Source organism: Monodon monoceros, unplaced genomic scaffold (genome assembly GCF_005190385.1).
Source record: "Monodon monoceros isolate NGI ecotype Baffin Bay Population unplaced genomic scaffold, NGI_Narwhal_1 Super_Scaffold_2, whole genome shotgun sequence".
NCBI classification, from domain to species: domain Eukaryota; kingdom Metazoa; phylum Chordata; class Mammalia; order Artiodactyla; family Monodontidae; genus Monodon; species Monodon monoceros.
Window position 1 is genome coordinate 81,357,133 of NW_021703776.1, and position 27,828 is coordinate 81,384,960.

At 48.1% G+C, this 27,828-nt stretch overlaps 1 protein-coding gene across 1 annotated transcript in view; it reads left to right on the forward strand.

The window, feature by feature from the left end:
- SND1 (staphylococcal nuclease and tudor domain containing 1) overlaps positions 1–27,828 on the forward strand; it is a 418,829-nt gene that overhangs the window by 307,955 nt on the left and 83,046 nt on the right. Inside the window, exon 16 of the mRNA XM_029233933.1 lies at positions 14,748–14,857. Within this exon, the coding sequence (XP_029089766.1) occupies positions 14,748–14,857 (110 nt within the window). The remainder of the gene's footprint in view (positions 1–14,747; positions 14,858–27,828) is intronic.

Consider the following 27,828-nt stretch of genomic DNA (forward strand, 5'->3'; position numbering starts at 1 on the left):
CTGTGGAGGGAGGGTCCAGAGAGAAAGAAAGAACCCTATCCACGACTGTCCATCTTGTTATACATATTTTAGAGAACAATTATTTAATGACACAAACTATGGAAACTGAAAAATCGTTACATAAAACAGGCAACCACGTGGGTATACAGCTTTTCAGAGCCCCCCAGATTCCTTACAGGAATGTGCCCCCTGGCATTTATTTGAAACGTAGGGGCCTTGTAACAAGCTTCTTATACCCCAGCACTGGTCCTACTAGGCAGATGTGGAAGGGGGCACACTTGAGGAGAAGCACTGCTCACGCTTGTGCGTGTGAGAGAGAGAGAGAGATGGCTTCCCTGCCACTTGCACCCCAGAGGAGCCGCTGTCCATGGTCTAAAAGGCTTCGGCTGATGGCATTTCTCTCTGGTGGTGATACTGGACAAGGCTGGCCTGAAGGGGCGTGGGGCTGGGATACGGTAAAGCGTGAACTTGGAGCAGAAGGAAATGAGAAGACACAAACAAGCCAGCATCGAAAGTTTTCAGGATGATAAAAGGGAACCTACAGGCAGCCTAGGGCTCGGGAAGACATGTCCAGGGCGTGAGGTGGCAGAAGTGCGGCTCATTGCTCCTTTGTCCCTGGAATGAAGCTTGATTCTCATGTACGCTCTGCCAGGGAATCCACCCGTTCCTGTCTCTGGCCTCTGCCCCTTCAGGCACGCTCGCTGCGTGTCCATGCCCGTCAGTAGGTGGGTGCAGCCCTGGTGTCACTTCCCCACAAATAGCAGTTTCTGATTTGCGTCATTACGGCCACTGCGGTCTCCTGAGCGCCTCCTTCCTCTGCTCTTCAGTCCGCCTCCCCCAACTCCCCTCTTCCCGCCCTCTTTTCTTGAATGTGTGAACACATGCGAGTGTGAGCACGTGCACACACCCCGCCGTGGTTGTCACAGCACCCGGAATTGCCATCAGGCAACGCGCTTTATTGCGAGCTGTGTTTGGGGAGTTGATGGTCCCCACCATCCCTCAACACACCACTGCCACTTCCTCACCAGTCGCACCCTTATCAGAAATCACGATTTGGGGCGAGCTTCTCATCCGGGGGCTTATGCCTCATCCTGTCCTTCACCTGTGAGTAATGAGCCCACTGGAGCAGCTTTCCTGTCCCTTGAAGACGGGCCCAGCCTGAAGAGACAGGTTAATATCTCCCATTCGCTGCAAAAAATCAGGCAGCTTGTCTGTCAGGTCCCTGATTTTCTCCCTCCCTGTCCTCCCTTCTCTCCTGCTTTTCAAATGAACCCGGCGTCACAGTTCAAATCCTGGTGCTCTGGTGCCCTGTTGCCACACTGTGACAGGAGCTAAAAAGCCTCAATTAAGTGCGAGCCGTGCTTTCACTGTCCCACTGGCCACAGTGACGACTGAAATCATCCTTTCTTCAGGGCTGCATCAGTGGAAGGCAAAGGACACAGAAATCCTTTTCTTTCCCTCAGGTCTCCCAAACAGGGAAGATAACCACTTCAATAGAACAATCTTTCCCTGAATTCTGCAAAGTGGATTCTAGGCAGTGGTTTGGATTTGCTGTTCCTTTTTATCCCCAGTAGCCCTGTGCATGAGAGGAGGAAATGAATAGACTGCTTATCACCACACCACCGGGGTCTCCAAGACAGAGTGGAAGCTGGCTGGAATGGAGGCCATGACGGCCTCCGCCTTCCTCAGGATGGGCTCCACCTCTCCCCACAGTCCCTCGAGGGCTCCCACGTACCGGGGGTTCCTCCTGCATGGGTGGAGCTGTCTCTTGCTGCAGCCTCCTGCCTGGAGGAAAAGTCTAACACTGCCTGGTCCCAGGGAGACGGGGCTGGTACACAGTCTCTGCACACTGCTCCCTGATCAGTCCAACTCAGGCAGCAAATTTCCCCTCCAAAGCTGCCTCTCTCCTCAGCATGTAGGAAGGGTTGCTCCCTGGTGAACGAGCCCCGCCACCACAGCAGACGTTTAATTAAGTCGACTAGAAAGGTGTTTCCTATCGGAAGATGCCCTTCATATTATCTAGGCTTAAGGAAGAAAAGCAGGAGAATGGTAGGAAATCAAAACCCACGTCTTGTGTGGGTGTTTAGTCTGGAGAAAATAAGTCATGAGGATGAGCGGAAAGAGATGTTGTACTGTCTTCAGATATTTGAAGGGCTGTCAAGTGGGTGATGGATGTTTTATGTGGTCCCAAGGAACTGGACCAGATTTTAGAAGGCCTAGAGGGTCAGGTTGTGGATTTCTGATTTTATATGGTAAACTCTTGGAAGCCACTGAAGGGTTTTGAGCAGAATACTGTGCTTTAGGAAAATTAATCAGGCAGGAAGAATCAGGATAGGGGAAAATGGAGGGCAGGTAGGTGGATCAGAGGATTCTTGGCCAGAAGTGACAGGAGCTTGAACAAGCAGAGTTAGGTTGAGGATTGAGAGGATTCCATGGATCATATAAACAACTATGGAGGTGGAATTAATGGAATCGATAAGATGTAGCAATCATTAGTTTATGTGAATAAAGTAGGGACAAATCAAAGATAAGGGAGATTGTTAGACTGAGGGGTTGCTAGTACTGCAATCGGAATAGGGGACAAGGAAAGGAGCAGAGGCGATTTAGCAAGACGATAAGTTTGTTGAGTTTGAGGTATTGGCAGGACGGTCAAGGGGGAGATATCTGTCAGACACTTGGGGATTGGGTCTAGAGCTTAGAGGACAGTTCAGGCTTACATGTCTGTAGGTTCTGGGTGATCACAGTGATGGAGAACATGAAAATGGATGGGCTTTCCAAGGAAGGGTGCAGAGAGTGAAAAGAAAGAGGCCCAAGACATAACTGAGGGCAACAGCAGGAGACAAGACGAACAGCCCAGAGAGAGGACCCCAGTAGAGGGGAGGAAAGAATTTCACTACAGGGTTGGGGCACAGTGCCGCGCGCCATATAGAGATGGAGTAGGACCCCTGCTGAGAAGAGGTGGTGAGATTTGTCAGTGAGGAGGTTACTTTTCCAAGTAGAGTAGAAAGATAAAGTCTGAGTAGCAGCAAGAAGTATGTTAGTGAAAGTCTGTTGTCACAGAGTGGAAGGAAGCAGTTGTGGTGAGAAACAGAGAAGGGCAACTCCGGAAATTTCAAAGTTTTGAATGGGGTCTGTGGGAGTAGAGTGGGGATAAAGGGGGCAGATGGCAAGTACAGGAGAGATGACGTTCCTAGAACGGGGTGCAGGAGAGCCAGCGTGCGGGCACACACCCGTGCTTGACGTTGGCTGCCTCAGCTTCCCCTGAGCCACATTTGCTTGCTTTTCACCTTCTCAGCTACATGAGAAGGTGTATCTTTTTTAGTATCTTTATTATTATTATGCTATTACCTGTACTGATCTTCTGGTTCTGGGAAGTTAAACTCTGTCTTGCCTGAACTTTTTTTTTATATATAACTTTTTTAAGGGGATTTGTTTTGGTTTCTTTTTAGTTTATTTTTGGCTGCATTGGGTCTTCGTTGCTGCACGCGGGCTTTCTCTAGTTGTGGCGAGTGGCAGCTGCTTTTCATTGCGGTGCGCAGGCTTCTCATTGTGGTGGCTTCTCTCGTTGTGGAGTACGGGATCTAGGCACGCGGGCATCAGTAGTTGTGGCACACAGGCTCAGTAGTTGTGGCTTACGGGCTCTAGAGCACAGGCTCAGTAGTTGTGGTGCACAGGCTTAGCTGCTCCGCGGCATGTGGGAACATCCCAGACCAGGGCTCGAACCCGTGTCCCCCGCATTGGCAGGCGGTTTCTTAACCACTGCGCCACCAGGGAAGGCCTGAACTTTTTTTTACCCAGCTTACAACATGCTTTAGAGCAAGAGTCGGCAAACTTCTTCTCTAAAGGGCCAGAGAGTAAATAGACACTGAAATTTGAATTTCATACAGTTTTTCACAGGTCACAAAATATTTCTTTTTCAACCATTCAGAAATGTAAAAGCTGTTCTTAACTCACAGGTTGTACAAAAACAGGCAGTGGGTTAGATTTAGTCCTCAGGAAGTTGTCTGCTGACCCCTTTTTTATGGTGCTAACCAAAAAAGGTGAAGGCCAGTCTTCATCCACAACCCGTAATTCAAGCTACTTATCAGGATAGGATGTATTTCTATATCCAAGATCAGCCTTAAAGAACCTTGGCTTTTCAGAATTCCTCTCCTTTTTGGTTTGCTTTCATTTATTTCTTTAAGCATAGAGGTAGTGAGGTAGAAGGCTCTTCCTAAGAGCTTCTGAGCTCTCAGATTTTTATTCATCGTCCTTGCTTTGGGGGGTGTTAGTATTCCTGACAGTAGCTGGGTTTTCTCTTCTGCAGTTCCACTGGCTGAGCATACTAATCTCTAGACACTGGGATTTCACTTGCCTCAGGAGAAGCAGCTCAGAGAAATTTTGTATGAGTGGAAAGCTCAGCAGAGGCAGTGGTTTGGAAGTGTACTCCACACATCTCAGAACCATTTTGTTCAAATAACAACACAGCTTGGTTTAGAAAAAGTCACTCTAAATTTATGCGAGTAAGCACCTTTTACATTTGCCTGCCAGGTGTGTGGCAGGATACCTTCTGGAAGCTGGTAGTCGCAGGATCCACATGCAGGTTTCCTGTGGTTTTCTCCCTACCCCCTGAGCTGTTCTCTACCAGCCTGGACAGGAGATTCAAATTGCTCTCTTTATCCATGAACATGGAATTTAAAAGACCAAGATTGGGATTTGGGGGTACCGAAAATGACATTTATTTTTTTTAATCTAAGTTTCATTTGATTCAGAGATAAAGTTACATGTTTAAAATAAGTCAGAAAAAGCAAAAGTTGAGGTTCTCATAGAAACCAACTCCCCCTCGCTGCTCAGACATGGCTTTGCGCTTGTTAGGTGCTGTCTCCATGGTGCCACAGTGTTACGTAAGAGCTTGAGCCGTGTAGCTCTCTCGTCGCCGGAAAGACCACTGTGGGCCTAGCTCTTGACCTCAGACGCTTTGTTTTCTATGTAACGAGTCTGAGGTGGCTCTTTCGATACGGATAATTAGGAGAAACTCAATGGAAGACATTTTCAGAGGGCCCAGCGGCCTCATTCTGCTCCCAGCTGGTGGTGATATTATTGCAGCAGGTGCTTACCGCAAACCCCCAATGAACATGTGGATCGGGAAGCCGGCAGCCTGCCATCCCCAACCTCCCCTTCACAAACACAGCCCCAGAGAAAGCCTGGCTGGCTCATTTACGGCCATGCGCTTGGGATGTCATGGGAAGGGAACGGCCTTGTTCATCAGTCAAGAGTTTTTCCTCCCTTTAAAAATCATTGTTTTCAGATCTTGCTCTGCAGTGGGGAGAATCATAAAAAGTTACTCTGATGCTGGCCCGATTGTTATCTGCCATACCAGCTCCCCCTGAAAGAGCTCTTCTCCCTTTGGGGAATGATTCTTCGGTGTCTAAAGCCAATGATAAATCAAGTTGGATGAAGCCAGTTCTGCACACTGCCTGTCTTGCCAGACTGAGAGCCAGCGATCCAGTGTGAGGCCTCTAAGCCGTCCCTTCCTCGTCTCTCCTCAGACAGTGGTCAGTGATTTAGCATCTAACACTCACTCTCCTTAAAGTCCCAGAAGTAAGAGTTAGTAGATTTCCTCGTGAACTCACCAAGCATTAACTAGTATGCATACGGGAACTCAAAAGAGGACATTGTTATCACAGATTTGTTGCATCTGTTTTTGCTAGGGTTTTCTCCTCTCTGGTGTTTGTTTAGCACACGATTACTGAGTATCTCCTTACTTGTGGCTCCAGAGAGAACTAGCATACCCCTCACCTCAAATAGGTGCAGAACGGGATCCACCACTGACAGGCTGATAACTGGAGATGAGACTCCAGACGCCACCCCTCTCCTGGTGGTCACACTCTGGTGACTTGTGCCGGAGAAACTTGCCCCTGCCTTCTGTAGCTGCCGCCCTCCATCCCCCCTTTCCTCAGAGGGAGCCGAAATTCCCGGCACATTGTGGAGAATGGGTCTCATTGCTCCTGTCCCCAATTAACTTCGGTTTCTGGTCTTTCAACAGATGCATCAAACATTAGCAAATCAGGGCAACCTAATAAAAATCTCCCCCAAACAACTGGAACTATGAAGTGAAAACAGCTTCAGTCTCGGCTTTTGCCCAGTTCCGACTCCCCTGACTACCATTACCTGAGGAGTTTGATCCCTTTAATTAGGATTCCTTCATTCTTCTTTTCTCCCTTTATTCTCGTCACTGAAAGAGGCTCAGCAGTGACATGTTCCAAAATTGGCCCAGAAGATGCTGCCTCCCCCGAGGTAACAAAATAGCGGTTTAGAGAACAAGGGAGAGAATAAAGAATCTGAGACAATGCAAAATCCTAGTTTCATTTCTGACCCTTTCAGTACAAACTGAGGCCTTGTATCGTGTAGAACTAACTCTTGGGAACCCGCTGGTCCACCATTTGCCTTGCTGTTTGGGCCATCTTGGGAACGTGAAAATACAGGACCAGCTGGTCCAAGGTGGGACGGTTTGCCATTTTCAATTGTTAACTGACTCACTGACGACATTTGCAACTTGAGACCTCCAAATGATTTCTGCTTTAAAGCTTATGAGAGGACTGAGAGCAAGCTTTTTTGGTACACGAGATGTATTACATTTCTCAGCTCCAACAATGTACAGTGGTTTGGCTTTGCATGTAGATTCAGGTGATAACCACATCGCTTAAGATTAGGCGGGTGGCCTGTCTGCCTCTGCCTTCTGTGCCGATGGCTTAAGAGTTCTGGATTCTGTTCTTGGTGCTTAGGGCAAGAGTAGCAAAGTAAGAACATGGCACTTTTCTTGGACTACATATGGAGTTCAATGTCTAACTCCCTGTGCGAAGTGGGGTTTTTTTTTGCGGTACACGGGCCTCCCACTGTTGTGGCCTCTCCCATTGCGGAGCACAGGCTCCGGACACGCAGGCTCAGTGGCCATGGCTCACGGGCCCAGCCGCTCCGCGGCATGTGGGATCTTCCCGGACCAGGACACAAACCCGCGTCCCCTGCATCGGCAGGCGGACTCTCAAGCACTGCGCCACCAGGGAAGCCCCGATATGGGTTTTTTTTAATCTTGTTTTTCACTGGGGGGAAGGATGTTAGGGGAAAGTATAGAAGTGGAATTCATTGAATGCAGGGGTAGAAATCTCTGCTGAGAGTCTGTGAGGTATAAGTTGGCCAGCCGCAGCAGCAGGAACTCAGGCAGAGGTATTGGAGTGCAGTCAGTGTGACAGGAAGCTTATTTTGGTGTTCTTTCTGTGCCTCGCCTTGTCCTTGACGTTTACTCCAGGGGACTGTGTTTATGTAGAAAGAAGGGAGAGGTGTCCGTGGTTTCCTATCTGGGAAATGCACAGCATTTCATAGCATGCTTACCCAGGGTCTTAGAGACCAGGGATGAAGATGCTCCGTGACATGAGAGTCTAGTCCTCCGTCCCTTTCCCAGCTGTCTGTCCCCCAGCTCTACTTAGCTCCACTTTATCTGCTAGCCAGGTATGTGCCAGGTGCTAGCCGATAAAGCCTGTGTTTGTTCTGAAAGCCCCACCAGAACGGCCGTTTTGTCTCCGCTATGGTTTGATGAACAAAATTTGTTAAAATTTCAGGGAGCAGTATTTAAAGCAGAGGTATTTTGACTTGAATATTACTTAAGAAGTCTCTCCCTAAATATAGAAAGTAAAACCATAGCTCCCTGGTCTGGGCTGCTTTCACAGAAGCAGAGGGATGGGCTTTGTGGCCACCTTTCGGCTTTAGGATCAAATAATTGCCTTTTCATTTCTGTTGGGAAAGTTACCGATGACCCCGTAGTCATCCCTACACTAAGGTTTTCCGACATTTCGTCCAGATTTTCTTTCCCCTAATAATTGCACCCCCCTGTTTTTAGACTAAGCGTTTTCCCTCCTTGTTGTGTTTACACCTTTCAAATACTTGCAGATTGTTATCGTGTCACCCTCTTAGTCACCGCTCAGCCGAGCTGTACAGATTTAAGCACCTTTAACTGGCCTTTCCAGGCAGGCCTGCCCACCCCTGAGTCATCTCTCTGAGTGCGCTCCGAGCATGGCCGCCTGGAGCCGAACATGGGGTCATGGGTGGGAATTGTTTTCCTCCTTTGTCGAGTTGGAAACTGAACACAGCTGCGGTGCAGCAGCCTCAGGTCTCGCTCGCACTGCTGGTCGGTGCTGCCCACGTCCCCTGTGTATTTGAGTTCGTTTCCCAAATGTGCTGATTCAAAGACCCGTGGGGCAAAGGGTGTAGCTGTGCTTTCTTTTTCGTCCTGAAGTGTTGTGTCACCATGGGGAAGTGGGATGTGTGTAATTAGGAATTCTGTCAGCCCCCTCTCCTGGTATTTGCATAAGGTCTATGACCCTGACTGTTCATGAGCCATTTCCTTCTCTGTGTATGGACTTCTGTCCCAGAAGTATTTTTCACGGATGTTCATTCAACATTGATTGAGGATCTGTAATGCCACTGTGTGCTAGGCAGTGTGTCAGATGCTAGAAAGATCTGAATAAGATACAGTACCCACCCTAAGAAGCAATTTAGTTTTAGTTTAATTTGGGTTGGAAATGCCAGATTCTCACATAGGCTTGCTCATGGTAGCAATGAGAGGAGAGAGCAGATTTATGGGAACATCATGAAATTCTTAAACAGCATCCAAGGTGAGGTCAGATCTCCCAGATCCCAGAACATAGAGGGCAGTCGTGGGTCTGGTGGTTCCAGGACCTCGCTGCAGGTCTCTGGTGTTAGTGCTCCAGTGCTGGTGCAGCGCGCTCCCCTCCTTCCTCCTCTTCCTCACGGGCTGATGTTCTGCATGCTGCCCGGTTCAAATTCCAGAAAGAATCTTTCTCACCTGTCACCTTTCATTTCTCGTTAGACAGAGCTTTTTTTTCCCCCTCTGCCAGCCTGCTATAAATTGACTATCCTTGAATCAAGTGCAGTAGCAACTCTCCCCTCCCTCCCTCATTTCTCACCTTCTGCTCTGACCTCCATCCCCAACTTCTGGTCGGGGGAGAGGACAGAAGCCAGGGTCATGTGCTGGAAGACAGCTGCCTGAGGCTGACCCTTAGCAAGGGACATGGCAGTGGCGAGCCCATGATTGACTTGTCTGGTGCATCCTCCCAATGCATCCACCTGCCATAATCCAGTTATGTGTTATTTCTAACATTCTTCACCCTACAGACTGAATGGTAAATTCTGTCACCAATAGCATACTTCATACGATGGCAGGGGAAAATAATACTGTCATGCTGCTAATTAAGCTTCACTAGGACAAAGCCAGTCTTTTTCATCATTGAGTTTTCACCTCCCAACCCAGTGCCTAGCCCAGAGTAGGCACTGATGCGTATTTGTGAAACGGGGGGAGGGAAGGTCTGCCGAGGGAACTCGCCAAGTATCTGAAGTAGGCAGAGGGCGAAGGTGAGGTCTGCATGCGTCCTCTGCCCTTGCTCCATAATGTCCGATGTAGTAACGAGCACACACTGGACAAGCAGTAGTCACCCTCAACCTATCCTTCCAGTTGGTTACTGTTTCCACTAGAGTTCTGTTTCCTGCTGTGAATGCCTGGTCTCTTGTTTGCTGGGAAGCTGTCCCTTCTAGCAGAGGCAGATTTGCCATACTTGCCATACTTCCCTTTCACTCCCAGTAAAGAAAAAGCCACCATGCTTTGAGCCCAGCTTGATTATCATAAAGCTCAACATACAGTGTAAAATATTCAGAACGATGCACGACTCTCTCACATAGCCATCAATAGAATCTTATATAGCCATTATCGGATCATTAACAAGAATTTGTACTTCTTGTTCCACAGCTGACTGACCAAAGTGTTTGTGTTAATTGACCTAGTTAGTCAATGTCTCTAAATGTATAATTTCTTTTTAATAGAATGCTCTTATAGCCCAGCATTTTACATTTGAAAGGAGGCACCCTATACTCAGGGAGTCAGGCCTTGGATGGGAAATCTCAAAAGGGCATAACCCAGATTGTAGGATTTTCTGGCCAGGGGAGAATTTGGAGTTTCTTCATTTTATAGACAGAGACCTTGGGGCTTGGAGAGGTTTTATACTTTGTCAGTGGCAGAGTAGAAACCAGAAATGATGTGCTGATAGCTAGTGATGAATTTTCTCTTTCTAAACAAGATGAGGCAAATCCTCTGTTTTGTTTTTAAGTAGTCTTGGTCAGCCATCATATCCCAGAAAGCATAGAAAAGGTGTGAGGAATGATGGGTTTTTCCCTACAGGCAGGTCTGTCTGTCAGCCTTTAAAGAGGTCAGGGAGCCTCCGGAGCAGGGGCGGGTGTGTCTGGCCTGCCTCTCCGGCATCTGCCCTTGGCGGAAGTCAGCTGCACCTGCCCCAGGGGTGGTCTCTCTCTCCATTCTGCCCCCCACCCCGACCCCATGGTAGGGAAGGAAATGTTCAAGAATGTTGGGGAACTTTTTTTGTTTTTTAAACAAAATGTTTGTGGTATATGAATGGCTTGCCCGTGTCAGGGGTGAGCTTGGCGGTTGACCTGCACCTGTGGTGTTGGGAGCGTAGCAGACTCAGTGTGCCCTCGTCGGGGCCTCATCGGGAAAGACAGCGGTTGGTGGTGACGTGCACGATTCAGAACCGCGGGCTCTTGCTGGCCTGGCTGTGGAGGGCTCCTGGAACCCGGTGACACCTCGCTTCCTCCTCACCGTCTCGGGCGCTCACCTTTGCCGCCGGTGAGCCTGCCCAGCTCTGCCTCTGCAGTTGCTTTCAGAGACCCCAGCTTTCTTTCCCGTGACGTGCTTTCTTTAACCTTTTCTAAGTCTGTTGTATCGGTAACAAAGCGGCACAGCCAGCCCAGCACTGCAGTGGCCTTTGAGTCAAGGTGCAGCGTGAATGGTGTTTCCTTACTTTTGGAAACAGGCTCTTGGAAAGGGAGGGCTCGGCGGGCCTCTTCTTGCTGATGGCGCGTGGCCTTCCCCTGCTTTCAGCAGCCGTGTCTGTCTTTCCAGCTTTACGATGTTACCTTGTTTGACTTGCTCCCTGTTAGTGGACAGCATATTTCTCGCCCTGTCCCTTGATCCCTTGGGACACAAAAGCCAAGTCCCGAAGCTGGTGAGTAAGCACTCGGTGTAGACTTTGACCTCTTCAGGAGGGCCGTCAGGACCGCCCGGCGTTCTGTCTTCACACCCCAGCCTTCTCCCGGGGTTCACCAAGCCATGGGCCTTGCCCCACCAGAGGTCTTCAGTTAATTCAGTGTCATAACCATATTTTTTTTTCATTAATGAAACAGAGAAGACAGCATGTCACATGTAGTCACAATTGACCACTGCTCTGTGGAAACTTTGCTGTATATGTGTACATACCCGTATTTAAGTGTGGGGTGGGGTCATAATCAACGTTAAAAGTTTGAAAAACGCTCATCTACACAGTCCGTCTACAGAAGTAGCTTGGCTCATAGGTTTCTAACACTCAGATATCCAATATTATAAAAACCCTTCCCCCTATCCTGGCCCCAGCTGCGAGCCCTGGTCTGCTAATAGATTCCTTCTCGCCCACACACGCCCTGTTTTGGGATCCCGTCTAGGGCCGGAACCTAGGGGTTCCCTGGCCTCTGTGCTCCGGTCCAACAGTGCCTGCACCTGTGCTACGGTGATGACCCGGTGCCGAGGGCCCGTCTGCCGTTACATGTAAACCCCAGCTGTGTCTCCACTCACCTGCCCGACAAGAAATCGAGTCCCCAGGCCCTGCACTCCTACCTTGTCTAACACCCTCTGGGGACAGCAGTACTCAACTCCAAAACTGGGTTTTTGCTCAGTAGCTTTAGCACCTGGCAATCTAGGGTTCAGATTGGCCACTTAGTAGCTTGGTGATTTGGGTCCTTATGTCAGTTCATAGATAGTCAAGGATGCTCAGTAAATACTCATTTTTCCCGCTCTTTGTTCTCCTAGCGCTTATACCTGGGTTTAGCTGGGTTTCACTGTTTGATAACCTGCTCCCACTGGATCTATTTTTAAGATACAGCCTCTCTCTATCCTAGTAAGTAGTGTCGACTAAGCCATCCCTGACCCTGAGCTGAGATGTGACATTGAGACAGGTTTTGACTGGGAAGGGGTTACTTCAGAGGAGACAGGTCCAAGAGAGGGAAGAGTCAGCCCAGCAGAAAGGGAAGTAAACGATAAAAGCAGAGATGGTATTCTTGTTCTCAAGCAAATTTTCTGTTCGCTTTCCTTTCTCTTACCTACCTGCCTGACAGGAATTGATGTGCTTGGATGTGTTTACTTTTTCCACTTAAAGGGCAGGGGAACATCCTGGTTCAGCTTTCTCCTCTTGAAGAGCTGGAGCCCAGCTCCTGGCAAATAGAGGGACAGTGGAACGTAGGCCCTCCTTCGCCTCTGGGTCCACATGCAGTGGTTGGTGTTTGGTCACCACGGGCCCATGTGTTTCTCTCCAGGAACGTGATCTGAATCCATTTCAGCGTGACGTGTTCAACTCCCTGGGCTCACGGGGCCATCTTGCTTCTCAGTTTAATCAGTTGGTGGTCTCCCAGGATTCAGAGAGGGCTGCTGGGGTCTCTTGCTCTCTTGAGACTTCCGAATACCAAGACAGCTACAGGAATAGAGTGGGGACATCTCCTCAGCTAGGGAGACTCTTTGGGTCCTTTAAGTGACACAGCAGTCCCACCAACAGCACCCCAGTTCTGCCCCATCCAAGAGTCAGACACAAACTGAACACTTGTTGTCGCGTTACTCTTGTTTCCTCAACAGTGCTTTACCTATGGTTATGTGACCAGAAGTTTCAGTAGAATTGTTTATTTTTCTTTCTGACAATTATAATTTTTGCTTAGTTCACAGATACAGAATGAAAAATGTTTTTGGCTATTAATGTTGTAAGAATCATGGCTGTCTTTCATTTTACTTGTTCCCCCATCTCTCCTTTCAAGGTTAATCTCAGGCTTTTTGGTTCTGTGAGTTTGTTGATGTCTTTTTCAAAAATCAGTTCCACTTCTCTCTCAGAGCCTGGCACTGAAGTGCCGGGAGGGAGTGAGGCAGCCCTGGTGCTCTTGCCCAGGTGACACTCGGGTAGGACTTTCACCATCCCCGTCTTCGTGCGAGCGGGAGAGTGGTCCTGGCACCAGCTCCAGCTGCTCTCCTGCTGCAGTTTCTCTCCTTGTGCCGTGCTCCCCGTCCAGTGTTCTGTTTGATGTCGTGTGTTCCTTTTTTGAGGCTTGGAGAGAAAGCTCTGTTCTTGAGCTTCTGAAAGACCAGGGTATAAACTATCACCTCTCCTCTGAGCTCCATGACCTTGAATCTGTGCTGTGGCCAGAAACATGAGCAGCCACCTGGCTTCATCCGTAAGGGATGTACCTTCTGTCCCGGCAGTGGTGGCCCCTCTTCTCCCAAAGGCTCCCAGCAGGTGTCTGCAGTAGCCTAGCTGCCCTGCTGCCGCGCCTCCCTGTGCCAAATCTTTTGTAACTTCACCTGAGGCTGTTTGTAAATAAGAGGTAACACCTTCCAGTCCTGCCTTATTGCCGGCAGTTACTTAGAGACACGAGCACTAAGTGCACATCCCTCCTCACCCACCCCCGCATATTTTGATTATTTTCTTTTCCTGTGTCTCTAGCCTAGTTCAAGTTTTGGCTTCGTAATTACAGCTGCAGTTTGAATATTTTGGAAATGTTTGTAAGTCTAATGCAGACATTAAAATGTGACATAGTTCATGGCCTCTCACAGGTGACCACTGTCGGTGATAAATATTTGTACAATGAATGGTTGAATCAAAGAGAAAGAGAAGGCAGTCTGCATTGGTTAGGAGCACCTATATTGTATAAAATACTGTCCTTGAATATATAGGAGTGTGAAGGGTAAGATTTTGTCCTCCGGAATCTTACAGTCTAGTTTGCAGATTGAAAGATGACTGAGATTCTGAGAGTGGGTAATTGTGTCAGTGATAATAATGGTAAAATAATAAGAGCTAAAATGTATTGAACCTTTCCATATGTCGGGCATGGTACTAAATATTTTACCTAATAATCTCCCCTAGTTCACCCAAAAGCTATGTGAAGTAGGTTTTTTACAAATAGGACAACTGAGGCTTTGAAAGGGTTCAGTAACTTGGCCAAGGTCACAGATCCTAATAAGTTACGTAGGGTGTGAATCCAGGTCTGTCTGGCTCCAGACACCTGATACTTCATCAGGATTCTGTTTTTTCTGTCTCTCCTTCTGAATGAAATACTGATGGTACTGTTGTCCCAAATATAGCCAGAGGACAGAGGGGGAAGCTTATTTGAAGAGGAAAATGACACCAAGTTAACACTTTTGCATTGGATGTGAAAGTCAGAGAGTAAAGAGAAAATGGCTGGAATGGCTCTCAGGAGGCAGAATGGCTGGGGATATCAGTGTAATTTAGGTGAGAGAGCCATTTATGTAAGTGATGGTTAAAGCAGTGAGACTGTAGGCCCGTAAGGAGTGAGCAGTCCAAGATGAGGATTCATGCCACATGTTGGGGTATGTGTGTTTCCTGCATATCTTATTTAGAACTCCCCGGATGGTCTTAGTAATTCCCAGATTCTGTGACTGGGATCCCCTCTTCGCTGTTGCTGCTGTGATAGTGTTAGTTTTTCCCACCTCTGGCAAACTAAACGCCTCCCCTTCTACCACTGCCTCTGCCCTACCTCGTGTCACGGCATTCTGATCAAATGCCTGTCTCGTTACAAGGGTCAGGGGACCATCCTTGCTGGACACCAGACCTAGTGGACCCCTTTTCATCACAAATTCTTCTTTTCTCCTGACACAGGCATCGAATGCCCCCGAGGAGCCCGAAACCTCCCAGGCTTGGTGCAGGAGGGAGAGCCGTTCAGTGAGGAAGCAACGCTTTTCACCAAGGAGCTGGTGCTGCAGCGAGAGGTAGGGCATCTTCCAGGGGCTTCTTGGATGAGGAGGTGGAGAAAGTGGGGCTCACTCGGTCTGATGGCAGAGATCAGTCTGTCCCTTTTTTCCGGTGCTCGGCCTTCCCCGGCCATGATCCATTCTGTGTCTGCCCACGTCCCCGTTCCTTGAGCCCTGCTTCACTGGCCAGTGGGCGTCCTGAGATGTGGGATGAACACCAGGCCGGCCCAGCCAGGATCCTAAGGCTGAGAGCTTACGGCCTAGCAGTCTCCTCCTTGACGAATTAGCTGAGCTGCCTGCCTCCAGCTGGATCTAGAAGCTTGACTAACCCTGTCAGGGGCCAATTTTCTTTGAACGTTTATTTGTATCTTTGAGTAATTGTATTTTCTGTAGCAGGTTTTCCGACTTAATTTAATTGTATTTTTGTTTCTGCCTGTTGGGCTGGCTCTTGCAGGCAGGAGTTAGGCTGCTCAGCTGCCATGGTGCCCATCTACCTGCTAATTTTTATCAAGTCATAGTCAACAGATCCATCTTCTTTCCAGGAGTATGCCAGTCACTCATCCTGCTAGGTGGGCACAAAAAAGGAACAGTGGGGAGTGTGCTGGGCTCAGGCTTAGGATTTTAGGTCTGCCTTTTTCCTTTTTTTTATTTTTTATTTTTTTAACAAACCCATAGGGTACCTCCTGCTTTCATGCAATATCGTAATACACACAGTGAAAAAGATTATGGGGGTTCTAGAGGTTATCTTGCTCATGAGTCTTTGTAGGTTTTTGGGAGCAGATGCGTGGTCTTCTTTGGGTTGCTAAGTGATACAGATACCTGTTTAGAAGCTTCCGCATCTCTCATTTTGATTTGAAACGCCAGTGAATATATTGGGGGGGGAGTGCTTAATGCCCTTACTTGTCTCATCAGCCTCACATTCCGCTCTATTTTGTTTGTGGTCAGATGCATTTGTTTGTGAAGAAGCCATCCTTATGTTGGCATGCAAGGTGTCTTTCCCCTCCCCCCTATTTTGTGACTCCACAACATAGGTTGAATTGTTATCAGTTAAAGATAGCTTCCCACTAGGGAAGTATTTCAAGAATCCAAACACTCCTGTTGTCTGTCAGTAGCTGTTGAAATTTTTTGACATTGCACAGGAATTAGGTCGAAGGAGCAGACATTTTAGAACTCCCCTCTGTAATATCCCCTTTGGATAATGCACTACAGAGCTGTTCCCTGTTGGAATAAGCAGGTGAGTCCCTTTGTTGGTTGGTTGTGCTTCGGATGGGGGGAGGAAATCCCCTCACTGGGCTGCCTACCACATTTGTTAGTAACATCCTCGTCACTTACTCTCTAAATCACATTTCTGTTCGTTGCTCACCATAGTCCTCTTCCTGTTGTTTCCGGTCTCCTAAAGCTTCTTTCCCTTTCTTTTTCAACTCTTGTTTCTCCAGCCACTTTTCTTCCTGATCATGTTTCTGGCCCGCTGGTGATATCCAAAAGCACAAGGGGGTCAAAGAGAATACTGACCACTGAAAGGAGTGAGTGGCCCAAAACTCTTTTACTCTCTCATGGTTATTATGACCTTACCTTTGTCTGTGTACTTGCTGATATTTGATTGTTGAAAAAGATTAAAAGTTTTCCCCATTTTCGTTGGTGCCTCTGACACGTAAGTTTGCAGATCCTTAGTCTAATCCACAGTTGGTATTGATCTTTCTTGTTTGTAATGTCCCGATCTTTCATAGCCATGGGTTGGGGCTTCTTGATCGAGAACCTTACTACATTTTCTTAGCTGCTTGTTTGATTACTTGGGCTGACTGTTTTGAAAGGTCTTTATCCAGAGGAAAGATGGGTATGGCCTAAAGAAAGGATAACTTGAGATTCTGACTAAAGGAACCAGTTACAGCCTACTCTCCCGGGCATTTTCCTTTATATAATATATGAAAACTCTTTTCTGAACAGTGTAGGAATGAAGAGAGGGTTTTGTTTTGCTATAGGTTTATTCACTTACTTCTACCTGTATAGTACCTTCATTTTTATTCCAGGGGTTGTCCTGGGGAGCGTTTCTCTTTGCCATCTTCCCCCCCCCCACCCCCCAGGGATCTAGAAAAGCCTGATGGATTGGTCCTCAGATGTAGAGATCCTTCCCACCCTTAGGAGAAGGGCCACGGGGTTTCCTGGATGGCTGAGCAGGGGTCCGCAGCCTCACACCGCACACGGCTCTCACCTTCAAGGCAGCCTCCACTCCAGGAACTCCTCTGCGGTCGAGCTGCTGTCCTATTGGCCGAAGTTGAATGGGTTTTCTTACCTTGTGCCTGTTCCCTTGATAATCACATTTAGCTCAGGTAATCAGGTGTTGTGAAGATGTGATTGGCCTTGATCCTGCCCCACCCCTCCTTTAAATTATTTTTTATTATCTTATTTTGGGGCCAGGATTTCTCTACCCCCTGCCTGCTTTTCCCAGTCACTGTAAATCTGCTCTCTCGTGTAGGAAAGGAGTTAGTATCACATGGATCTCATGATTTCACAGCACCTCCTGGGCCCCATGTGTGATCCCACAGAGATATGGCCATTAAGTTGGACTGCAGAACCCATAGACTGAATTGAGAAGGATGTGAAGTAGGGGAGAGACTGTGTAATGACCACCGCCTCTAGATCAGCCCCTGCCAGGGAGCAGACAGAAAGCTGGGGTGTGGGGTGCCTGGCCCTGAAAAGCGGCTCCTTGTTTATGAGGTGGGTTGTCTTAGCTTTGGGCAGACAGAGCAGAAATTGCCGCCTGTCTGCTTCTCAGTCTGGGGTGGAGACAGACTTGTAGTCTTTCCATCCCATATCCTCATGTGGATCCTGTACCATCTCACACGAGACTCCTCTCATTTCAGCTGGCCCCCATTATCTTGAGACCTGAGAGCCCTGCTTTCCTGAAATGTGTTTTTACGATGACACTAGTCAGGACGGAGCGCCTAACATTTCTGGCCATCACTCAGCTCATTTTCCTGAGTGTCTCCCCTGCCACCTTTCATCACCTTTCTTCTTTTTCTCCATTTTTCTCCATGGTCGTTCTCCTCAGCCATTGGTTCCTCTTGGCTTTTGTTCCTCTCCCTGAGTCGGGAGTCTGGGAGGACTGTTCCAGGTCAGTGGTCTGGGTGTTCCAGTGGTGCTGCCAGCTTCAGGTCATGAACAGTAAGCTAGACACCATGTCATTACCTGATTCTCTTTGTGACCTTGAAGGCCAAAGCAGCCAAGAAACTCTGAAAGGCCTTCAACAGTTCTTCTCAGCCTCACTCAGCTGGTGTATAGCAGGGATGGGCAGACCCGGCCCACTGCCAGTTTTGTAAATAAAGCTTTATTGAAACAGCCACACTAACCTTTTTATGTACTGTTTATGGCTCCTTTCATGTTATAACAGCAGAGTTGAGCAGTTACAACAGGATATATGGTCTGCAATGGCTAAAAATATTTACTATCTTTTTATCAAAAATGTTTGCTGACTGTGCTGTACAGGTTTTGCCAAGTTGGGTTTAAATGGCTTGGTACAGCCCTGAAAATGAGTTTGTTCTCATGTCCCCGGCCTTTGAGGCCGGGCTACTTCTGGACCACACAACATGAGATCATTGTGTCCCATTGGACGGCATGTGCTTGGTGACACCCCCTTTGCCAGGCACCCCCCCCCCCAATACAGCTGCCTCTTTCAGGCAGTTCCCTGCCACACTGCCAAGGACAGGAAGATCTGGTGTAATTTCCCAGATGGGGAATTGTGCCCGTTGCTAGCGTCTTCCCAGAAGTAGTGGTGAGAGAGAGCATTAGATAACCGGCTTAAAAGTGCAGACTCCGAGGTTTTCACACTCCAGTTATCATGTGGTCCTGGGTAAGTGATTCTTTTCTGCCTTGGCATTCCTATCTAAAACATTGATCCAGCAATCCCAAGCCATCTCCTACCTTTTGAGGCCCTTCCTGTGAATAAAACAGTCATTTGGGATCTCTCCACACCTTCGTTTCGGAAGGCCACCTAGCCAGCCCTCGCTCACTGACCCGCTGCTGCCTCTGCAGCTCCGTTGGGAAAACCCGCGCTTTTAGAGAGGGGGGTGTAACGTATTATTACAGGAGATCAGCGCCGCAGTTGAACCCTCTTCACAGTTCCAGGCTGTAGGGGGTGCAGCTCCCGGGGAGGGGCTGGGGGCTCATTTCCAAGGCCTTTCTCCGTGACCCCTTTGTCCTGAGATCTCCGAAACTGCCCTTTGCTGCTGCCTGGAAAATGACGTCCTCGTGCTGGACAGTGAGCCGAAAGCTCTGGCTGCTGCCCTGACCTATTTCCCTTCTTCCTGCTGGCATCAAAAGGGAGGATGTCCCCCTGGGGAGCTCATTCTGCAGGCTGCAGTGGCCAGGGCTCAGTCCTGGATGCCCTCCCTCCCACTACCCGTGCTCTTTTAGAAACAAAAATGCATAAAGCATTACAGGCAACTGTTGCCGTTTCAAGAGCAAGTATTTATGTTTCAGAGAAACATGGACTCAGCAGTGAATATTGGTATACATTTATGGAGGGGTTTGTGTGGGAAAGAATACTTAAATAAAAGGAAAGTGGTTCCTTCTCCTTTGTTTCAGCACCAAGTGTGCTGCATCTTGTCGGAAAAATAAACCGGTCTAAGCAGTTCACCGCTGATGTAAATAGTGTTTTGCCCAAAGCATTGTGGTATGTGCCCTCTCACCCTTCCTGCTCCTGTCTGTCTGTGCGGGCCCCTTCCCTGTCCAGGAGACGCGTGGGAGGTGGAACAGTAGCCACATTACTTCTCCGGATCAAGGCGATGAGGATGGTTCCAGCCACGGGGAAATCCACCAGGGTGGAGGACACCCACTGCTCTCCGACTCTTGTCAGTGCCGTGCCCCTTGGTAGCCCTTGCTGAGCCAGGAATAATAACCTACTGGAAAAGCAAGCCAGCCGTCCAGCAATGTTGCACTTACTTGTACAAAGACGCCCTATTCTAGATTATCTCTACCACTTCCCAGGAAAGAGGGAAGGCAGTAAGGCCAGCTTTCTAAACAGCTCTTTTATCCCAGAAGGCGTTAAAGGCTATCTGGGGGCTAAGGCTTTTCTCACCTCCCCGCACATTCTTGACAGTTCATCACCCACCAGGGGTCTTTCAGTCTGTTTTTTCAATTAATTTAAGACTATTTTCTTTGACGGGGGAAGGGGGGGCCTCAGGTAAAGACTCTCTGTCTTAATAGTGATCAATCTTGTATAGCGTTTTCTAGTGCCAGAGTTCTTTCATATATAATATTTTGTTTTAATCTCACAGCAAACTTATAAGAAAAATATTACCCCAAGATTTACAGTTCTGGAAACTAAGATGCAGAGTGAACTGCCTCTATTCACAGAGCTTATTGTAGGACAAATACTAAAACCCAAATGTCTGTATTCCTAATCGAGTGCTTTTTCTCCCCCAATCTTGCCAGTTTTGCTGTTAGAAGGTGGTCATTCTTTTTAGCCATACTGTATATTTCTCAACCCTCAAATGTCTGGAACTAATAAATTAGTAAAGGATCTCCCTGGAGGTCCAACACTGACTGAGTGGTCAGTGCCACTGAGTCTGATTCTGGGGGCTCTCAAGACTGCAGAGGGATCTGAGGAATTTGCTGTGGCCCTGCCTCCCAAAATATCGACTCTCCTCTTGTCACAGTTCTTGTATCTTTTGACTGCCTGATTCCTGCTTCATCTGTTGCTTGGTGTTGGTGGGCCTTAATTTTTGTATGATTCCTCGCTAACCTGTCTTCGTATCGGTTTCATCATGTGTATCCATATTTCTATTTCTAACCTTTCTTAAAAGAGAAATCTTGACTTAAGTGCATTGTTTATAAATACATAACTCCCTGGTGCGTCTGGGATGAAGTTTAACCTCCTTAGTTTACATATATCCTTGATAACCTCTCAACTTCATGTATCACCACTACTCATTTCACAATCCGCGCCTCATCAGAACTGACTTTATTATGCTCACGATTCCCCATACATAACACTCCATTCCATCTCTCCACCCACTATACCAACCACCCCCCTTCTTTGCTCGCTTATTCCCACCTGTCCTCCTCTCAGAAGCCCTCCCTGGATCTCAGGCCGGGTGAGATGGCCTTCTGTCAGTCCCCAAAGCTCCTTGTCCATACAGACATCTGTCATGGACTGGCCAACGATGCTGAAGGGATCTGTCTGTATTGGTCTCCCCACTAGATTGTTAGCTCCTCAAGGTCAAGAAGCATGCTTTGGTCTTTGTTCTTCGTATCTTACCTCGTGTGTAAGAGATACTCAATAAATGTTCATTAAATCGACTAATTGATTCCCTGTGACCTAATTCTGGAGATCGGGAAGAAGGCCTGTTCTTGTCTGTTACAGTTCTTCGGGAAAGCTCTCTAAGCTTAGCATTTGTGGGGCGGAGAGGGAGTCTCTGGAGTATAGAGGTTGGACACACAGCTGCTAATTTAGGAACTTCTCATTGAAAAATTCCATTACTCAGACCTGACTGTGTGCTTCCGATGGGACCCTGACCTCCCTGGGTCTCCTCATCTTACCGATGGGGTAATGAGATAATGGTATTTGAATGTTTTGTTTTGTTTTTTTTAATTCCAGTGCTCACAAAGAAAGTGTTAGTGTCCCTTCCCCACTCTCCTAATATAGGCTACTTGTCTCTTTCCCTCCTTGGTTGTTTTCCATCCTCTGCTTTTGTTGATCTAACTATTAAATGAGGTGAAGTGTTTATTGTGAAGTTCAGATTCCTGTTCACTGATAGGTTGTAAGCACCACATGAATACCAGGCTGTTCTCTGCTCACTTACAGCCCCTTCATTTCTGGGCTCCTGGCCCTTGCCAGCTATCTCTAAAAGCTCTAGAAGGAGGGCCTTCAATTCCCATTCTAGTCCCGTTCAGCAAAAGTGGCATCAGAGTGAGAATAGGTGAGGCTAAAATGAAGACTGTCACATCGTCCGTCCTTCCCCCTTCCCCTGGCTGCTGGTCTCCCTTATCGGCTTTTAAACTCCTTGGGAGCCAGTCGCCGGTCTCTTCCCTAGCAAGCTCAGCAGCGCACGCTGATGGGTGCCAGCAGTGTGCCGGCTCCAGTGGGATTCCTCTCTGCAAAGCTGCTGGCTCAGCTGGCTGTCGTCTGTTCCCTATTCTTCAGCTTGGAACTTTCATAGCTAGTCAAGCATAGAATTGCATCCATTCTTCTGAAATAGCTGCTGGGCCTAATCCTTCATTGGCTTGGCCAAGATCCTATTACCTGTAATTATGTCATACAGCCTGACTGGTATAGGTTTGATAGGCCTCACTGCCCTCCAGAGGCTAGCGTTCGCATCCCGGCCTGGCTATTGGGATTGTGGGCAGAATAAGGTTTAGGCCCACAAGAGATTTAGCCTCCTTAGGATATATAGGAAGGTCTCAAGAAAGTAATTCTGTCTCAGGGAAGAAAATCCTTTTCAGCAGAGGGATTCTTCCTTTCCCTGGACAATGGGTCCCTACTATTGTATGTAAACTCTTCCTTGACAGACTTCTGTATTTTTTCTTCCAGTTCAGTTTGGTTTTTCTTAATATTCCTTCCAGCACAAGGAAATCAGAGGTATAGTCTTTAGACCTGCTGCATTCTGTTTCCTCCACAAGTAGAAGCCTTGGCAATGCTAAGGCAGTCCCTGGCGCTGGTTTTTCCTTTCCATCTTTAGTTCTAACCCACATCAGTCCCAGAGTAAAGCTGTAAAAGGCTCAAACATGACTTCCCCTTGCATCTTTCTGCTATAATAGTCCATAGTACTTACTTTGAACTTCATCTAAATTGAGGCCTGGAAGCGAGTATAGTGGGCAGTGATTGCCGCTGGAGAATGCATTTACTGGTTTGCTAACAGATTATCACTACAAACGTAAGGTCGTAAAAATCCTTCAAACAGAGCCTTGCTAAGCAGAACCCCTGCCACCTATGGTATTCGATACTATCTGCCTGTCTGACATAAAACGACGTTCTTTATGAGTCATCCCTGTGGAAGACGGCTATTGCCAGGCACATTCAGCCTCCTGGTCTACCTTCTGTAGCACTATGGAGAGCCTCTGACCCAGAACAAATGGAGAATTGCTGTCAGGAGGTAAGACACTGGTGGACCCCTCAGAGGTAAAGGTGCCTGCCGGGTGAGCTGGGTGCCATTTGTTTTAATTTAGATATCTCTTACCTCTTCAGTCACCCTGGATGTTCACTGCTTCTTAAGCTTTGGTTAGGGTTCTCTTTTTAAAAAAAAAAAAGGCGGGGGGAGCTAACATTCTTAATATAATGACAGAGGGCTGAAGAAAAGGGACTCAGAATTTGTGTTTTTCAGATGAAATCCCTTATTAAGTCTGTCCACTTCTTTCTGGAAGCCTAATCTGGAAATTAGTTCTGTTTCATTAATACCTTCTGACCAGCAGATCATATTTACCTTTCACACGCAAGACGGCCTCATATAGACTGCCCACTCTGTTTCCAGAAGAGCTTCACCTCAGACCCCAACACACTGGCCCACGCCCATGTAGACTTGAGTGTGAGCTTTCATGCTGGCACATTCAGGGGTCTTCAGGCCCCATGCCTCCCTGTTCTGTTTGTCCTCACTATTCCCAGACACGCCCACTGCCTGAATGTTAATGATTTCCCCTTGGAATTACATAATTCAACTGATATCATTTTAGAACACGGCTCTTAATAAACAGTAGCAGGGCTGCCTGAGCTGCCCGCAAAGAAAAGCGGACTGTAGATTGCATTTGCTCTCCAGGTAATACTAACATTCTGGTTTTTCACGTGTGACTCCCCCAGGGACACAAGCCTGACTGCTCTGGTGGATGAGCCAACCTTAACCCTGCCCTCTTCTTGCCATTAGCATGCCCACTGCCTGTGTCTGTTGTCGGACTGGACGAGATCCTCTGGGTTCCAAACCTGGCTTTATAGATGAACTCCCCACTTGCCGCTCTACCCATGACAGTTTCTGGTCAGCTGAACTTAAATGGATTTTGAAAATGAAAGTGACCAGCGGTCTGTTATGAAAAGCAGTGGTGTATGAAATAAGATTATGAGCAAGCTTGAGAATTAACAGCAGAGGCCCCTAACCTGGGCTCAACAGCATGTCTGCCCATTTAAGGACATCTTTCCCTTCCTGGCCACTTAATAAAGACTCTGTTAGTAATGTGTGCACAGTCAGACCTGGGTTCTCATTCCAGGTTCGCCGTGTACTGTGTGACGTTGGACATGATCCTTACCCTCTCTAAAACCAGGGCAATCTCAGTGTGTAATAGAATTCAGTATGAATGGTGCCCCTGGGGTTATGCAGTGCAGCCGACCTGCTAAACCTAAGTGCCTCACTGATAATGAGGGCACTTGCTCTGTAGGGTTACTTTGGAAATAATGTATATATGTAATGTGCCCAGCACTGGTGCCCTCGTAGGTAGTAAACACTCAGTGAGCAACAGCTCACAGCATCATTTTTATTATGAATGAAAATTCTCTTGGAGGTTAGCTAAAATCTAGGATTGGAACTTCCCCGAGGATAAACCTCCATAGCCAGAGCAGGCAGGGTGGGCTGGGCACAGGCCTGTGTGTTGGGAGCATTTAAGTAGAATCAGGGGTCAGCCAGTCTCTTTCCTACAAAGAAGATAAAAGTCAGGGTCTCTTTGCCGCTGCTTCTGCATCTTCCTGCACACTAGAACAGCTTCTTTCTAGGCAGGGTCACATTCAGTGGAATCACTAATGCTGAGAAGTCCTGAACCTACACACACAGCCTCTTCTAGACTTGACTGTGGACCATAGATAAGCCACCCGTCACCAAAGAGGGGGAAGCCAGGACTCCATACATACCACGTGGACATCTAAGAAGGAGTGGCTTGAGTATCTGTGCCATGCACTCCGACTGCCATGGGGTATTTGGAGGATGATCTGCCAACACCAGCGGCTCTCCCATGCTTTCTCTCTACCAGACTCTGACCTTACTCATTTCCCAGTGTCACTGGGACTTGAAAATGGGGGATACAGGGATGACTTATTTAGAGCCTGGCTGGTCCGCTCTTCCTTATCCTCTGATGGTGCAGTGGTGGTCTTTTTTGTCTCCATACCACCTTACCGTGACCGCAGCAGTCTGATTGCCATTGAGTTTATCTTTGATCTGTGTTCAGTTGGAGGGCTGGAGGAGAGTGGAGTGCCAGGCAGGAGCTCTAAAGAAAGATCTAGATATTAGCCAGGATTAAAATGGATAAGAAAAGGACCCACGACAAACCCTTTGGGACACTCATTGCAGCAAGAACAAAAGCTATCCATTGAACCAGGAATGAAAGGTCGAATTGGAAGCTGCTTCACTGTGCCATTTTTCTTTCCAGGTTAGCAAAATGCCTTCCTCTTCTCCCTTTCCCTTCTCTTGGTTCACTGGAATTCTGTGTAATGGTCACCAGAAAAGGATCTTGGCATTGACTGTATATACCCAGAGATGGAAGGTCATGCAAAGAAAACCAACAGGTCCGTCCTTCCCCAACCAGAGCCCTGCATATGCCACTTGCACTTCAGAAGTCTCTCCAGTGCTTGCAGTGCTGGGATGCCGTTACCTCTCCAGTTAAATAAATCTAAAACTACTGACCCAGGATTTTTATAGCAACACTGCAACCTTATATGAGGAGATGCAACAAATAGTCCATTACCACTGATTGGACATGGATTTTTGGCCTGGCCACTTGCCACTTGGTAATTTTAGAATAGGGTCACTTTCGGAATTGGAAGATTCCTTGTAGGAGGATACTGCTATTTGCTAAATAGTTGTTGCTTATCTTCATGCCCTCTTACAGCTGCACTCTGGCTCCTGAGCGTGGGGCCGGTCTCTCTGTTTGCCTGGCAGAGACGGCCAGAGCTCATCCTTCATCGGTTTACAGGGCTGCAGACGTGGCCATTTCCAAACGCCCAGGGTGCACTTAACCACTTCCTCCTTCTAATCTCAGCACTTCCACTCTAAACACATCAGCAGCTTTATAACTTGCATTTCATTTTGCTCTGTGTTTTGGCCCTTCAGGTATTTGTGGGAGGAAGGTGGGGAGACTGGCGAACTGTGTTGTCATTGATTTCAGAATTACACAATCACACCCTGAGTCACTGTCCCTGGAGAATCATCCCAGGGCTCTCACTGCTTTCACACATGGCTTTTTATGGTTGGGTTCTGTTTTATATTTGACATGTGACTCCTACCTTGGTTTCACCATCTGCAAAATGGGAGCACTCAGCCCTGTTCCACCTGGAGAATGCTGAAGGGCATGGTGGCGAGACCCCTGAGGAGCCCCTCGTCATTCCCACGTATGCAGTAAAGGGTTGCCAGGCCCTAGATGACAGATAACCACCCACAGGCTGAGGGCACTGTGTGACCTGGAGAGGAAGCTCCGGTGAGACAGTTTTTTTCCTCATCTGCATCTGAATAGTTAGACCCAGTTGATGAAACAAGAGAAGTGTCCTTCCTGGACCCTGAGATCGCACCATTCTTTACCTCGTCGAGCTAACCTTGGGTCACATTTCCCCTTTCCCTCTGCCATGCCATCTGTCTGTTACATTGCCTCTCACTTGACATGACTTTGGTTCTAATAAGCAGTACTTCGTAAACGGTAGCTGTCCCCAAGCACTGAAGAATTCTCTCGGTCTTCCTTAAAGCCAACTGCTTGGGCCAGGTCCTGAGAATCAGACACTACACGTATGTCTTTCTGTTATGGGTTGATATGCCCGTCTGTGGTAATAGTGTGCCCTGTTTCCTGATTCGCTGGGGAACACTGTATTTACATATAACATCATCAAGCCTGTCTGCACATGATCCCAGGATTCAGATCCAACCTCTCACCTTTTGATCTTTTTGACATGTCTTTCAGCCCGGAGTGTTTCAAGGGTCAGGCTTGAACCCCGGAAGCCATTGTCTTTGTCAGTAGCAAGTATGATGCAAGATAGTTTCACCTTTATCTGCTGCCTATCTAGTTTTTTTGGGGGGGGGGGGGTTTTGCCAGTTGACCCAGGGGGTGGGGTGAGTACAGCGAAGCTAGAGATTACTCTCGAAGCATTTGGTTCTTGCTTCCCCATACAGAATTTTAGTCAGTTGTCGAGATAACCTAGCCAAACACCACTGAAGAATGGCAAAGTCAGAAATTCATGAGGCCTTGGGACCAGCAGCGCCTCTCAGTGTACAGGAGGAGAAGCCACGTGGCTTCTATCGAGCACAGGAGGTGCGGGGGGAGCCCCGAGGCTGCTCTCCATGGCAGCCCTGCCCCGGGTGAGGAAGGGCTCTAGTTGACACGTTCCCACGTCCCCCGAGCATCCTTAACACCCCGTGACAGGAAGACCACCTCCAGGGAGGCCCCGTGTTCTCCCACTGCCCAGAATTCTTCTATCTGCCCTTCCCCTCTCACTTCTTCACCCTCCCTCTTGTGTTTCTGTAATTTGTACAGTATCATTGAGAGGTGTTGAAGAGATCAATAGCAGTTCACCTTTTCCCTTATTGATTAAAGCGGCGGCAAGGACAAATGGCAGGCAGTCCCCATTCATTCGTCATGAGCGATCCATTTCCTACCAAGCCGTCAGTGACCTCTCCCTCTGCCTGTTACTTTGCTGGTCTGCAACTTGGGCTACTCTAGTTCCTGGGCTGGTATAACAGGAATGAGAGAACCACTGGGTTTGGCTTGTAGAACCAAAGCTGGGTGGGGAAGGAGACTGCGGGCAGTGAGCGGGAAAAGCCTGGGGAGCCTGTTCTTTGACTTGTGGTTTTATTTGAGGGGCTGGCCACGTGGGCTGTACTCTCAGGTAGAGGCGGCGTGGCGTGGCTGCCTCCCCCAACACTTTCCTCCCCCTGTTCTCCTAAAGTGCACAGCCTGCCTTTATTACACATTTTTCTACGGAATGTAAATTGAGTACGCTGAGTGAAAAGCCCATGACCCCTGTGAACTGGCTGCTTTTGCTGTCCATGAGCCTTAACTTTGGCTCAGCCCGAGGGAATTAGTGGGGTGGGGAGTGG